General features: G+C 42.4%; 1 protein-coding gene across 2 annotated transcripts in view; it reads right to left on the bottom strand.

The window, feature by feature from the left end:
- Window positions 1-11,750, bottom strand: part of BRMS1L (BRMS1 like transcriptional repressor) — a 45,718-nt gene extending 33,968 nt beyond the window's left edge. For both annotated transcript variants that reach the window (XM_050953954.1, XM_050953955.1), the window contains exons 1-2: window positions 11,479-11,750; window positions 503-593 (exon numbers count right to left, since the gene is read on the bottom strand). In XM_050953954.1, coding sequence (XP_050809911.1) covers window positions 503-593; window positions 11,479-11,614 — 227 coding nt within the window. In that variant the 5' untranslated portion in view covers window positions 11,615-11,750. The remainder of the gene's footprint in view (window positions 1-502; window positions 594-11,478) is intronic.
- Window positions 11,751-12,891: the final 1,141 nt, after the last annotated feature.

Below are 12,891 nucleotides of genomic sequence, written 5' to 3'. Positions count from 1 at the left end.
TCTGTTACACTGATGTTGAAAAGTTAACTCTAGACACGCTTTTACTTAATGCTGGGGGGAATACCTCTGGTTGCATATATACTGGTACCAATCACATAGGGAAGTAAAAGGGGTCCTGATGCCACCCCAAGAATGCAGGTCTACATATATCCCCTCAGCATTTTGGGAGAGGAGACTCATGCTGGCCCCTCCACCCAGCAACTGCATTTAAGATCCCCTTTCTTACTCTAAAACTACATTTATCTTCCCCCTAAAAATTCTACTGAGAGAATAAAGTAGAAATTTGACTACTCGCACAATTATTTCATCTCAGAATGCCAATTTAACACTATGCTCTTTAAAGAGTCAACAGCTGCTGGAATGGTAGAATCCTCTTCCAGATAAGAGTAATTCCTGCAACACAGGAAAAGAAAGACTGACTGTTCATGGTCACTTATAGCACTACTGAAAGAATGAGCCCCCCAAAGGAAGATACTTTTTAAAAATATGTTTGACTACTTACTGATCTTTGAGGTCTGTAAATTGTTTTTCAAGATTGGACATTTCATCTAAGCATTCCATTCTCCTTCTTTCACAGTCCTCATCATCCATTTCTGAAAATTAAAAGGTTTTTTTGGGAGAACAATATCTCAGAATAAATTTATTGGAAATGAAGTTACCAGTTTTATACAACTGAACCCCAAGCTAACCATAAACAATTTATGAAAAACTAAGCCAGCTACTGATGTTCCATAAGCTAAAGGTTTAAGAGATTAGTCTCTGCTGAAGACAACTCCAATTTTCAAAGCTACCTTACATTTGCTGTGGTATATAAAAAGTTAACCTAACTGGGTTTCTTCTAGAATTAGAAGAAAGGGAGATCAGTTTAGTTAACTGAAGCAATAGCAATCCACACAAAATGAGTGCATATAGTCCATGGAGTTATAGTCGTTATCCATAGACTAATATTTTGTCTAGATCAACCTCCACTAAAAAAAAATAGAAAGTCATAGTCCTTCAGTTTTGAAGACTATTTTCATTATATTAATTGCCTTCTTGGTTTTGCAGCCAAGAGAGCTCATGTATAGGAATCTCCCTCAATTATCTTAGCGAGCATTTAAATAAATATTTTAAAGCTATGCAATAAAGACAGATTCATCACCATTACCAGAGAGAGTTATTTTATTGACATTTCTGAGTATTTCCTTAAATATATTTTGATCTCTAAATGCAAGTACCTTTTTTTTTTTTTTTTTTAAAAAAAAGCAAGGAATGTTGGATTTTGGCAAAGCTCCTCTGCCAGACTTTCCCTAAAAACTTTGCTTGACACCTCCTATTACTATAGAGGTGTACAGAGGCTTAGTTGCTTTCTTAATTCAGATACAGATAAATGTTAAGTGTCCTAGAAATGGAGAGAATCCTCGATGGTACTGAGTACATGCTCCAAAATATTGAATGTAAATCTTTTTTTTTTCAGGGTGGAATTTGCTTTTTTGTTCTCTATAATGTACAAGAGAATTTGAAAAAAGTGTTTTTTCACAAGAGTTTCTGCTTTGTTCCCCCCCACCCACCGTCTTTCAGGCATTTCTCACCTAATCTTTCCCAGAGGACTTCTTGGCAGAAGGGAAAGTATCTCAAGAGATGCGTATTTGTGAGCTCTCACCACTCAAATGTAAGGGAGTCAGAAGAAAGTTAGCTGGATGCACCAGGGTTCAGCAAGCATGAACAAAAACAAAATTTTAAAGCGGTGACACTAAGTTATTTAAAGGACATTTCTATTCACCCCTACAATATCATGGAGTGGAGACAAGAGAATTTCATTAGCACTGAATGCCACAGATCTATTAACGAGGATGGATATAATTCTCTTGTACACAGACAGGTAATCTCCTAGAGCAACTGGTGCAGTCTCTGAACAAATCCTTGTTCCTAAACTCTAAAATAACCAGGGTACCAGCAGAGCTGATTGATTCTTGAGCTTTTTTGACTAGCTTCTTGACTGGCTTGCCTGGAAAACAGAGACAAGGCGGGTTTGATAACACCACCTTTTTTTGGTCCAACTTCTGTTCATGATAGAGATACAACCTCCTGAAGAAAAGCATATCCGATGGTAACAGGCAAGGTCACTAGGATTTAGTAGTAGCAGTAGTAGCAGTGGTGGCAGCACCATCTTTAGCACCAATCAGGCTATGGTCTCTTTCTTGGTTGGAAAGGAGAATTCCCTATTTGAAAGGCATGCTACCATCTTTTAGGAATGGTTCCAAGTGTTCTCAGCAATTTTATTAGCTAGGAAGGGTCAGAGAGACATGTGACAGTTCCAGTTGCTGTTAGTATTTCCATGACTACTACTTGGACAGACAGGCTGCATTGTTTGTGAGGAAGGGTTGTCTTAGACCCCATTGCTCTTGATGTCCCCATGACGCCACTTCAGATATGAGTTCTCGTCTCTGTGAAGTACAGTGACAATTCCTCACAGATATCCAGATGGAGAATGAGTCTGGATTTACAACACCAGTTATGGTCCCAAGGAGCTCCACTAGGTGCAACCATACTAAGCTCTTTTGCCTCTTCCTTAAGGCAGCATAAGTTTGCCATGGGGAATTTTAACAAAATGTCTGTATCAGACTGATTTACACAAGTACCATTCAAGTCTTCAGACGCAATCTGCATGGGTGATGACATGGAAGGCAGAGCTTCAATGCCTGCATATCAACAGTTGTCATGTGGTGATAAATACAGTACTTTCTGGTTTCTTCCACTCCTAGGCTTCTCGGCTGGATGGAATCTTCTGCAGCTACACTGTAATTGGGAGGGGCGTTTAAGCTTTGGGGATGGGGGGCAAACCTTGGTGATAGCTTCTTTGTGCCTGGCGATATGACGAAAAGGAGGAAAGGAACAATTTATTATTTGCATTCCATCAGCCCCTAGGAGCCTCAGTCAAGGACCAGGATCCCATAATGCTGTGTGTTCATACAGTGCCTAGCAAAAAGTTGGTCCCTCCAGGGTTATAAAATGTAGCACAGCATCAGACGTCTTGATTCTCAAAAAGGTACTGGGAACCAAAAAGTCCAGCTGAAGTTAATGGAAGTTGTGGATGCTAGACATCTCTGAAAAAGTCAGGCCTGTTCAAAAGTTTATTACTTTACACAGCAGGGCTTAAAAAAAAGAAAAATATTGTGCACACAGCAATACAGATTAGCTGAGTAAGACAAACCAGATGCAAGACTGAATCTCTTACTTTCCTGTTTGAGGTAGCTGTATAAACTCTAAACTGATTTTCTAAGCCAAAGAAGTTACCCTCATATACATCGTATACTAATGTAAAGAGGCAATACTTCAGTACTGAGTAAACAGTGACTATCACAACTGTGTGTGTGGTGGGGGGAAACAACATACACCCTCTCAAATTGAAAGAAATCCAGCAAAATCTGGACTACTCTGCAAAAGCTGGTGAAAAATTGCTTCGAATTTTACATTGTCCCTTGCAAGATGCTCCTGACCCTGTAAATTTGGTGATTAAAAATGTTTACATTCAATAGGCATACCTTATTATGGAGCAACACATGTAACTGTGTTATTGCAGCTCAGTTTCCCTTATAAATCTGAGTTTGCTCACAAAAATCTAGTCACCTCAGCCTGAAAACTGGCAGGTTAGGTTTACAGCAGATAGAGTTTTCCTGCAAAAATAGAGGTAAAATGACGTTGATGTGTCATAACCACACTAATACAATGAACTATATACAAGGGTGAAGAATCATCAGATTTTTACTGCATTAATAACCCAAAGTCACTTTAAAAATAGCCCAATCTGTATACTGAAGATTTTTATTAAATACATTGTTGTTTGATGTATAGACCAAACAAAAGCTTTAGATACCTAGTACAGATTTGATAAAAAAGCTACATGCCCCAGCAGAAGTTCATCCACATTAGCAACAAAGCTATGAGATGGCAATCAAATTCAAAAATCAAAACCACCATTCTGGTACCTGTATCCCAAGAGAGGGTTAGCAGGTGTTTCAAACAAAGTATGGCTAATGACAGCATTAAGAATAGCAGTCTTCGTCAGAAGTAGAATGCTTCTGTTGGTGGTCACACATCACCAGTGAAATAATTTCATTGGTGCAAACTGTTCACAACAGATTTTGTGTCACTGTATATATGCTCATGTCACTGCATATATGCTCCAACACAAAGAATGTTTTCTAAAAGTTCCTCTTGCATCTTGTTGCACAGTTTTGTTTTTATCAAGTTCATCTGAGAAAATCTTTCAAGCGCAGTGTTGCTAGAAGGTAGCGACAGCAACAAAAGAGCAAATAAGCTAAGTCCACTAAGTCTTTGTCCCCAGCAGCAGTGCATTCAAGAACTTCAACCCAAATCTATTCTACTTAGCTGTCTTGAGTATGCCAGTGAATCATAGGCAAAACTCTCTACTGCTGTTTCAACTGTCCAAGGTCTCTACAAAACAATGGTTGATATTTCATCTAGGTCATGCAGGGTTGAGCACAATAGAAAAACTTAGTACTGAAAAGGATTTAATCACTGAACATTTGATGGCAATCTTTGTTTCACAGATTCCAACAAGAAATCTCGACACCTACTTTTGATGTCTTTGACAACAGAAACACTTAGTGTGTATTTTGAAAGTTCCAGCTGAAAAGCGACTCCAAAATAGACTGCACAAAACTACTAGCGGTAAATATGCCCAATGGCTTGTGATGCGATGTTAGATGGGGTGGGATCTGAGTTACTATAGAAAATTCTTTCCTGGGTGTCTGGCTGATGAGTCTTGCCCACACGCTCAGGGTTTAGCTGATCGCCATATTTGGGGTCAAGAAGGAATTTTCCTCCAGGGCAGATTGGCAGAAGCCCTGGGGGTTTTTCCACCTTCCTCTGCAGCATGGGGCACAGGTCACTTGCTGGAAGATTCTCTGCACCTTGAAGTCTTTAAACCATGATTTGAGGACTTCAGTGGCTCAGACACAGGTTTGATACAGGAGTGGGTGGGTGAGATTCTGTGGCCTGCATTGTACAGGAGGTCAGACTAGATGATCATAATGGTCCCTTCTGACCTTAAAGTCTATGACTCAAAGGTGATGTCTTAGTTTAACACAGCAGGCCAGTTCTCAAAAAACTCACTGTTTCACAACCCTTACCACGAGGCTCTGGTAGAATGTCATTAATTCCTGCAGCAGCTTTCCTGCATTAGTTCTTTCCAACTGAAACATCTGGTCTATCCTCCAGGCTTCGACATAGAAAAGTCAGGCACATTTTATTCACTTCATCACTGTACAGATGATAAAGAAGTTCAGCATCGTAGTTTCTTCCTTTGTTTTTGACTATCTGAAAGTTTAGCTTCAGTCCGAACTGATCAAGAGCCCATGTCACATAGGGACTAATGGAAAGCCATCTTGTGCCAGAAAGCTTCATCAAACTGTGTTGCTAAGCAGGGTGGCTGTTTCATTGCCTGAAAGAGCTCCAGCTGCTAAACAATGAATCCTAATTCCTCCATATGAGTTTCAATAAGCAAGCCTTGAGGTAACGAATCCTTCATCAATACAGCAGAATCTGTGTCCAGTCGGATGGGGTGCAATCTCATAGACAGTCATATATGGAATTGTGTGTTCTTCTGTTACCAAAGAAGGTACTCAATATTGTTTGATGCAAATTAGCTCTACTCCCTCATAAGGCTGCTACCAAATTAACTTTAATGTAAATGCAACAGGGAAGACTGAGAAGATTCTTAGCCAGGTGGTCATGACTGTGAATACCAACCTCAGGGCAGACTGTTACAAACCAGGTTACTCCCAGTTCCAAAGGACCAGTCACTGCACCTTAGACCTCACACCAAAGATGCATGTAGCCAATACTATAACAAACTAAAGATTTATTAACCAAGAAAAAGAAATAAGTTATTTACAAGGTTAATGCAGGTAAACATACAGTCTTAGGTTCCAAAAGGTAATAGAAGCTGATGCACCATGCAAGCTTTTTACATCCTTTATAGCTAATCCAAGCTAAGCAGCATGGGGATCTCCCCATGCTTATTCTTAGAAATATTGCCCTCTCCAAATGCCAAGCTGCACAGTGATACAGTTCCTTCTGATCATGAATTTTTATTCCCTTCCCCTAGAGTTCAAACTCATGGGACAAGCATTTGCACCCATCTCCCCTTCATGGGTGTGGGGAGAGGAGGTAGAAGGCAATCAGTCAACAAAGTCTTTGTCCTTTGATGTTTCACAATGATTCATTTGGCTGTAATGGAGCTTTGTGTGTACAGGACAAGCATTTTACATTAATTAATGCTTCTTTCCTGTTTGGTGAGTTACACAGTTAGAGGTTTATAATGCAAACATTCAATATAACTTTATACCAAAAGATACAGATGCTGTAAGGGAGATCAATACATACAGCATCCTACAAGCATCTCATCAAGTCTAAACACATTCTTATAAACATAAGATCTATTTTAAAAATACTAACATATAGGTGAGCCAGAATGGCTTCTAGATATACATTTGTCAGTGTTCAGGGAGGCCGAGGCATGAGCAGGCATCTGGTCTGCCAGCACCACAATGGTACAGTTTACAGTTGATGTAGACAACTGGGTTGTCCACATGCTGTTGGCACCTCAAACTATGCTGTCTCACTAGCTCTCTCACTGGCTCATACAGTGGAACAGCATGGTGGAATGATTGAACATTGGTACGCCACAAGTGAGGAGAGCTTTGGTGATGACCAAGAGCAGACCACAGTGAACTTTTGGGCTCCTTCTGAAAGGAAGGATGTCAGGCATTTCTGAGGGTTTCCATTCACCCCAGCAGCTTATGAAAGGTAGGTAGGGAGTGTTCTCACACACACACACACACACACACACACACACACACACACACACACACACACACACACACACACACACACACACACACACACACGTAAAATTAGATCAGAAAGGGCCCTGAAATTTTTAGATACAAAATTGCAATTTGAAATTAAGTTATATTTAGCATAGAAGAGGACTTCTGTTGATTAAAATATTATTTTACTGTTAACAGGCAAGCAGCAACCATAGGATGAGAAACTATTCATTATTGACTAAAGACTAGATGCAACACATAAACAAGTAAGGGGAAGAGGCAATGAAGACAAGGGTAATAGTAATAAGATCAGAAAGTTACATGGACTGAAAATATGCACAACTTACTGGCTCCAAGTAATTTAGTTGTTTTTTAAAATATCCTATCAAGCCATAACCCACTGCTCAATGTGAACATTTTCAACAGGAATAGCCTATGATTGGCTTGCATTGCAGACAGCATAAATATGAGGAGGAAAAAACCCTCCTAGTCTTACCTTTAGCTCCCTTATATAATTACCCCAACAATTTACTCCTCAGGATGTCTGCCTCACACAAGGCAGGAAGGCAAACAGAGTCCTAAAGTTTCTTCCACCTTGTTCCACAGTTCAGGTGGGTCTCAGCTATGTTTCAGGTTTCAGACATGTTCCAGTAAGTAATTTTTGTAACTAATGCTTTGTTTCAAAATAATTAGTATTTGTTCACTTCATAAACAGATATCATGGGATTTTAAATCAAGATAAGCAACTTCAACCCCAATCCTCTGAGAATCAGTGGTCCTCTGGACCCTTTCCCCCCTGCATAACATACTGGATAGTGAATGTGTACTCTTATCTGCTACAATGTGGAATGCACCACCTCGAAGTGTGGGAGAATAATGCCCTCTTCCAGCTGCAGCTAGCACCACCATAGACTCTCTATTTCTACATCTGTTTACATACATAGACAAGCCAGAATGACCTTCCACCTAGCAGAAGGTAGTGTTTCATGTATACATAACACATATGGAATGGCACACCCTCATGATCAACTGGCTTTATCATGCACCTCTGACTGCCTCACCTGCACTCTGCCCACTAATCCATCTCCACTAGCATTATCTGTAACATTTCTAACCTCCAAATAGCTTTAAAGTATCTTTAAAAATACTGCCAGTAGTTTACTATATTCCCTGTCTCCCAAAATTTGGGATTTCTTCCCTAAGGTTACCCAAACTTGAGAAGCATGATGGGTAATAGTCCTGGAAAAGTAACGGGTTTAAGGTCAGATATCTCACTGCCCTTCAGGTGAGGATTTAGAGACAGAGATATCACTTCCCAAAAGATCACTCATTTCTAGACCTGAGTTACCTCAAGGTATTAAAAATCACAACTTGATATATGGGAGAATTGGTTTAGATAGTTTTGGTGTGTTTCTAAAATGTATTACAATTTCTTCTTCCTCTAAAGCCTGAAGGGTGGGACTTGTGATAATTAGGGCAGCTTGTCTTAAAAACGTAAAGATAATAAAAACAGTATTTAAAGTAAATTTCTGAATTAACGCTCCTGTAAGCTGTGGCCAATACAGATATACCAAGGTGTCCTACAAAATGTCTGCGTTCTCACCTGAGATGATGAGCATAAATTGTGGCTTTGACATTCATCACTAATATGTAGGGCTCTACCAAATTCACAGCCATGAAAAAATACATCACAGACCAGGATATCTGGTCGTTCCCACCCCCCATGAAATCTGATCTTGTGTGCTTTTAACCTATACAATACTGATTTCATGGGTGGAGACCAGCGTTTCATAAATTGGAGTGTCTGACTCAAAAAGGAGTTGTAGGGGGAGGTCACAAGGTTATTTTAAGGGGATCACAGTATTGCTACCCTTACTGTTGCGCTGCTTTCAGAGCTGGGCCACCAGAGAGTGCCAGCTGTTAGCCGGATGCCCAACTCTGAATGTAATGCCGCACCAGCAACAGCACAGAAGAAAGGGTGGCAATACCATACCTTGCCACCTTTACTTCTGTGTGCTGTCTTCAGAGGTGGGCAGGCTGAGAGTGGCAGCTAAGTAAGGGCCCAGCTCACCAGGTAGCAGTGCAAAAGTAAGGGTGGCAATACCATACCATTGCCATCCTTACTTCTGCACTGCTGCTGGTGGCAACTCTGTCTTCAGAGTTGGGCTCCCTGCCAGCAGCTGCTGCTGCTCGCCAGCAGCACAGCTGTGGAGGCAGCACTATTGCCAGGAGCAGTGCAGAAGTAAGGGTAGCAGTACCGCAACCTCCCCTACAATAACCTTGTGATGCCCCCTCAACAACTCCTTTTTGGGTCAGGACCCCTAAAATTACACTGTGCAATTTCAGATTTAAATAGTTGAAACCATGAAATTTATCATTTTTAAAATCTTATGCCCATGAAATTGACCAAAATGGACCATGAATTTGGTAGGCCCCTACTAATATGGCATTTCTAAACTCAGGGGAGTGGGATTGGAGGAGTCTTGATGCTCAAGGGCAGATTGTATTGATTGTCTAACTATATCTAAAACTTCTAGACAACACCTATTGATAAAATAAACCAACTGGAGTTAAATATGTTAAAAGGTAAACTCACCAATTATTTTCAATACTTATCAAAACTTCATTACATCCAAAGTTTCTTCCCTTGATTTAAAGCAGAATAATTTGCTATCCAACTCAACCTCACTCTTTGCCAGTTTGAAGCAATATACACCTCTACCTCACTATAACGCTGTCCTTGGGAGCCAAAAAAATCTTACCGTGTTATAGGTTAAACTGTTATATTGAACTTACTTTGATCCACCAGAGTGCACAGCCCCCTTCCCCCTCCCCGAGCACTGCTTTACCACGATATATCCAAATTTGTGTTATATCGGGTGGCGTTATATCAAGGTAGTGGAGTAGTAGCTTCAGCTGAGATCACAGCCACATTAATATTGACACTAAGGTAATTCTTTTATTAGATCAACTTGGTGGAAGGTATATATTATTCATTAACCCTTATGCTTAACAACAGGGGTGTCCAAGTCCCAGCCCATGGGCCATCTGCAGCCCAAAAACCTCCCCACTGCAGCCTTCAGGAGGAGAGATGCATGCAGCCACGCTGCTGGCAATGTCTGCTGCAGATGCCACCCGCTGCAAATCCAATTGGCTGGGGGAGAGGGACAGAGATACCATCACTAGTCGCCGGACAGAGTCAGCCATGAAGGCAGAGTCACTTTTTTCCACGACAATAAACAAGTCAAAATACCAAGCACAACTATCTGATGCACACCTTGCTGCAATCCTGAAGGTTTCAACTGCACAGTTAGTCACTGATGCCAAACATCAACAAAATGACAGAACTGAAGCCTTGCCAGGTGTCTGGGAAACACTAAAAACTCTCTGGCCAGCAAAGAATTGTATGAAGTTGTATGACAGTTTTATTATTTCTAAGACATTCAAAATAAAAAATACAATATAAACATTTTCTTTTCTGAACACCATATTCAATGACGTTATCGGCCCGCTGGGGGGATTTGAGGAGTGGCACTGGCACTAAAGTAAATTGACTTTGAGATCCCTGCTTGACAGTCTGTCCCAACCTGCATTTAGTTCAGACACTCTGATGTCCTTCCCCTAACCTGAAGAAGAGCTCTGTGTTACTGGAAAGACTGTACTGTCCACCAACAGAAGTTGGTCCAATAAAAGATATTACCTCACCTACCTTGTGCATCTCATATCCTGGGCCAACAACACAACCAACAGGTAATTTCTTGAAAGTGATATGTGGTATTTTAAAAATTATATTTATTCCTTGAAAAGTCTTTTCTATGGAACTTTTGATAAGAAATGTTCTGCAGTTTCTTTAAACACCCATAGTTTATTTAAAAAGCCTTATTTGAGATGCATAATATTGTCTTCTAAGAGTTAGCAACTGAATGCCACACTCCTGGAAAGGGACAAGATGCTACAATGTTGTGTACGGGGAGGAAAAAAATAGTAACTCAAGTCAAGAAAGAGAGATACGGAGAAGATGCCATGCAAGAAGAGAGCAAGATGAAATCTTCCACGTAGGGGAAGGTGAGAAAGGATGTGCCCCCCAGGTCACAAAAGGAGAAACTACCAAATAGGCAAAGAGAGCAAGAAGAAACTGACATGCAGAGGAAGAGTGGTGGCACGGGCTGTGGACCCATGGGGTAAAGCAAAAAGCTGCCATGAACAAGGAGGGGTGAGACATATCCCCTTGGAAAGAGGAGGCTCAGAAGGTGCCAGGCAAGGGAGGAGGGTCTGTGTCCACAAGCTGCCATGCAGAGGGAGCAGGCCGTACTCCCGCAAAGGGGGGGTCACAAGTTGCCCAGCAGGGAAGAGTGTGGGCTGTCACCCCTGGCCAAGAAGAAGGGGATTCAGGAGCTGCCGCACAAGGTGCAGATCCTGCCGCGCCGGGGGAAGGGAGCGAGCTGAAGGAGGGGTGTGGTCAGAGGCGGAGGGGCGGGGCCAGATGCTGCCTTGCGGGGGCTGGGGCGGACTGCGGCCCCCACAGCAGGGGAAGGCGTTAACGGTCCCCCACCGCGCAGTGTAACTGCGCAGGCGGCCGCCCTTCCCCGGCATTTGCAAGCGGCCCCTGGTGCCCCCGCCCGCGAACCTGCTCCCCAGTTACCTGAGCTGTCCCCCTCTTCAGACACGGACGAGCTCTCGGTGTCCTCCTCCTCCGAGGAGCTTCCCTCGTTCTCCCCGTAATCCACCTCCATCTCATCGTGGTTGTTCTCCTTCTTCTCCCGGGAATGGACCGGCATCCTCCCTAGAGATGCCGCCGAGCCACGGGACCGCCCTTCCCTCCACCGCCGCCGCCACCGGCTGCTCCTCCTCCTGCCCGCCCCTCAATAAAACCGCGCCATTCCCGCACGCGCCACAACGCAACCCAAGCCCCTGCCGCATGGCCCTTCTCGCCGCTTATTGGTGGATACCGGGCCGAGTGGGCGGCTCCCCCGCCAAACTCAGCAAGTGTCGTAGGCCGTTGTGCAAAGCTTCTCGGTAATTGTAGTTCGTCTGGAGGGGACAGTAGTTTCATAGCCATGGATTAAATAGCGGAGGTGCTAGGCTTGTGATGAGCGCAGGGGTTGGGGCTGGGCAGGTAGAGGTGGGGAATTCCCACCCTCCCCTGCAATTCCTCTGGTGCCAAGGGTGCTGATCTAATTGAAAGGCTCCTTGGTGGTTAGTTTATGAATTAGAGCTAGGAATATATGCCAGAGCTGGTTCCATCTCCTCCTGTCAGCCTTGTGCAGCATCAGATGGGTCACTGGAGGGAGGGATGGACAGGCTGGCTGGCCTAGACATCAGAACCCTACATCTGAATACTGAGCTTCAGTGTCACTTCACACAGCAATTCTCCAAAATGCTTAGAGGTTTTTTGTTTTGTCTTTTAACTGAAATTACTCAATTACCATTTACCTCAAATTAGCTAAAACATTTGTACCTTGGTCCGGACAGACCACAAACATTTATGGTTCACCCTAGGCTGAGCCATTTACCATAGACTAAATCTCTCCGGTTTCCAATCTGGGGTTCAGCTAAGAGAAATTTGAATAATGGAGGCATCCAGGTAGTTGCTCAAAGCTGATAAACCCCATGGGAAGGAAGCAGCAAAGGTAGCAAGGAAGGAGAGCACAGGGGGGAAGCAGATGACTGAAACCTTTAAGCTCTTAAGAGGGCTTCAGAAGACAAAACTTTTTAGGCAGATGTGACTCAGTGAGGGGAGCAAGGAGCTGTCTGTTCTCCCTTCCCTGACTATAATGATTGATTGATTGATTGTTTAATTATCTTTCCAGGTACTAAAGTTAAGCTGACTGGTCTATATAATTCCCTAAGAAGTCCTTATTTCCCCTTTTATAGATAGGTACTATATATTTGGCCTTTTCCAGTTCTCTTCTCTCTCTCCTATCCCCCATTAGTTCTCCAATGACATCCCTGTAAAGAAAATAAAAACAAGTATACCTTACTATAACAATATAGTATTAGAGTTTGGAACTATTACTATAGAATAGGGTAATATTTTTTATAGTGATGGCTGTCA

This window comes from Gopherus flavomarginatus, chromosome 5 (assembly GCF_025201925.1).
Source record: "Gopherus flavomarginatus isolate rGopFla2 chromosome 5, rGopFla2.mat.asm, whole genome shotgun sequence".
In the NCBI taxonomy this organism is placed as follows: Eukaryota; Metazoa; Chordata; order Testudines; family Testudinidae; genus Gopherus; species Gopherus flavomarginatus.
Note: the sequence above shows the minus strand (reverse complement) of the source record. Positions and strands in the feature narration are given on the sequence as shown.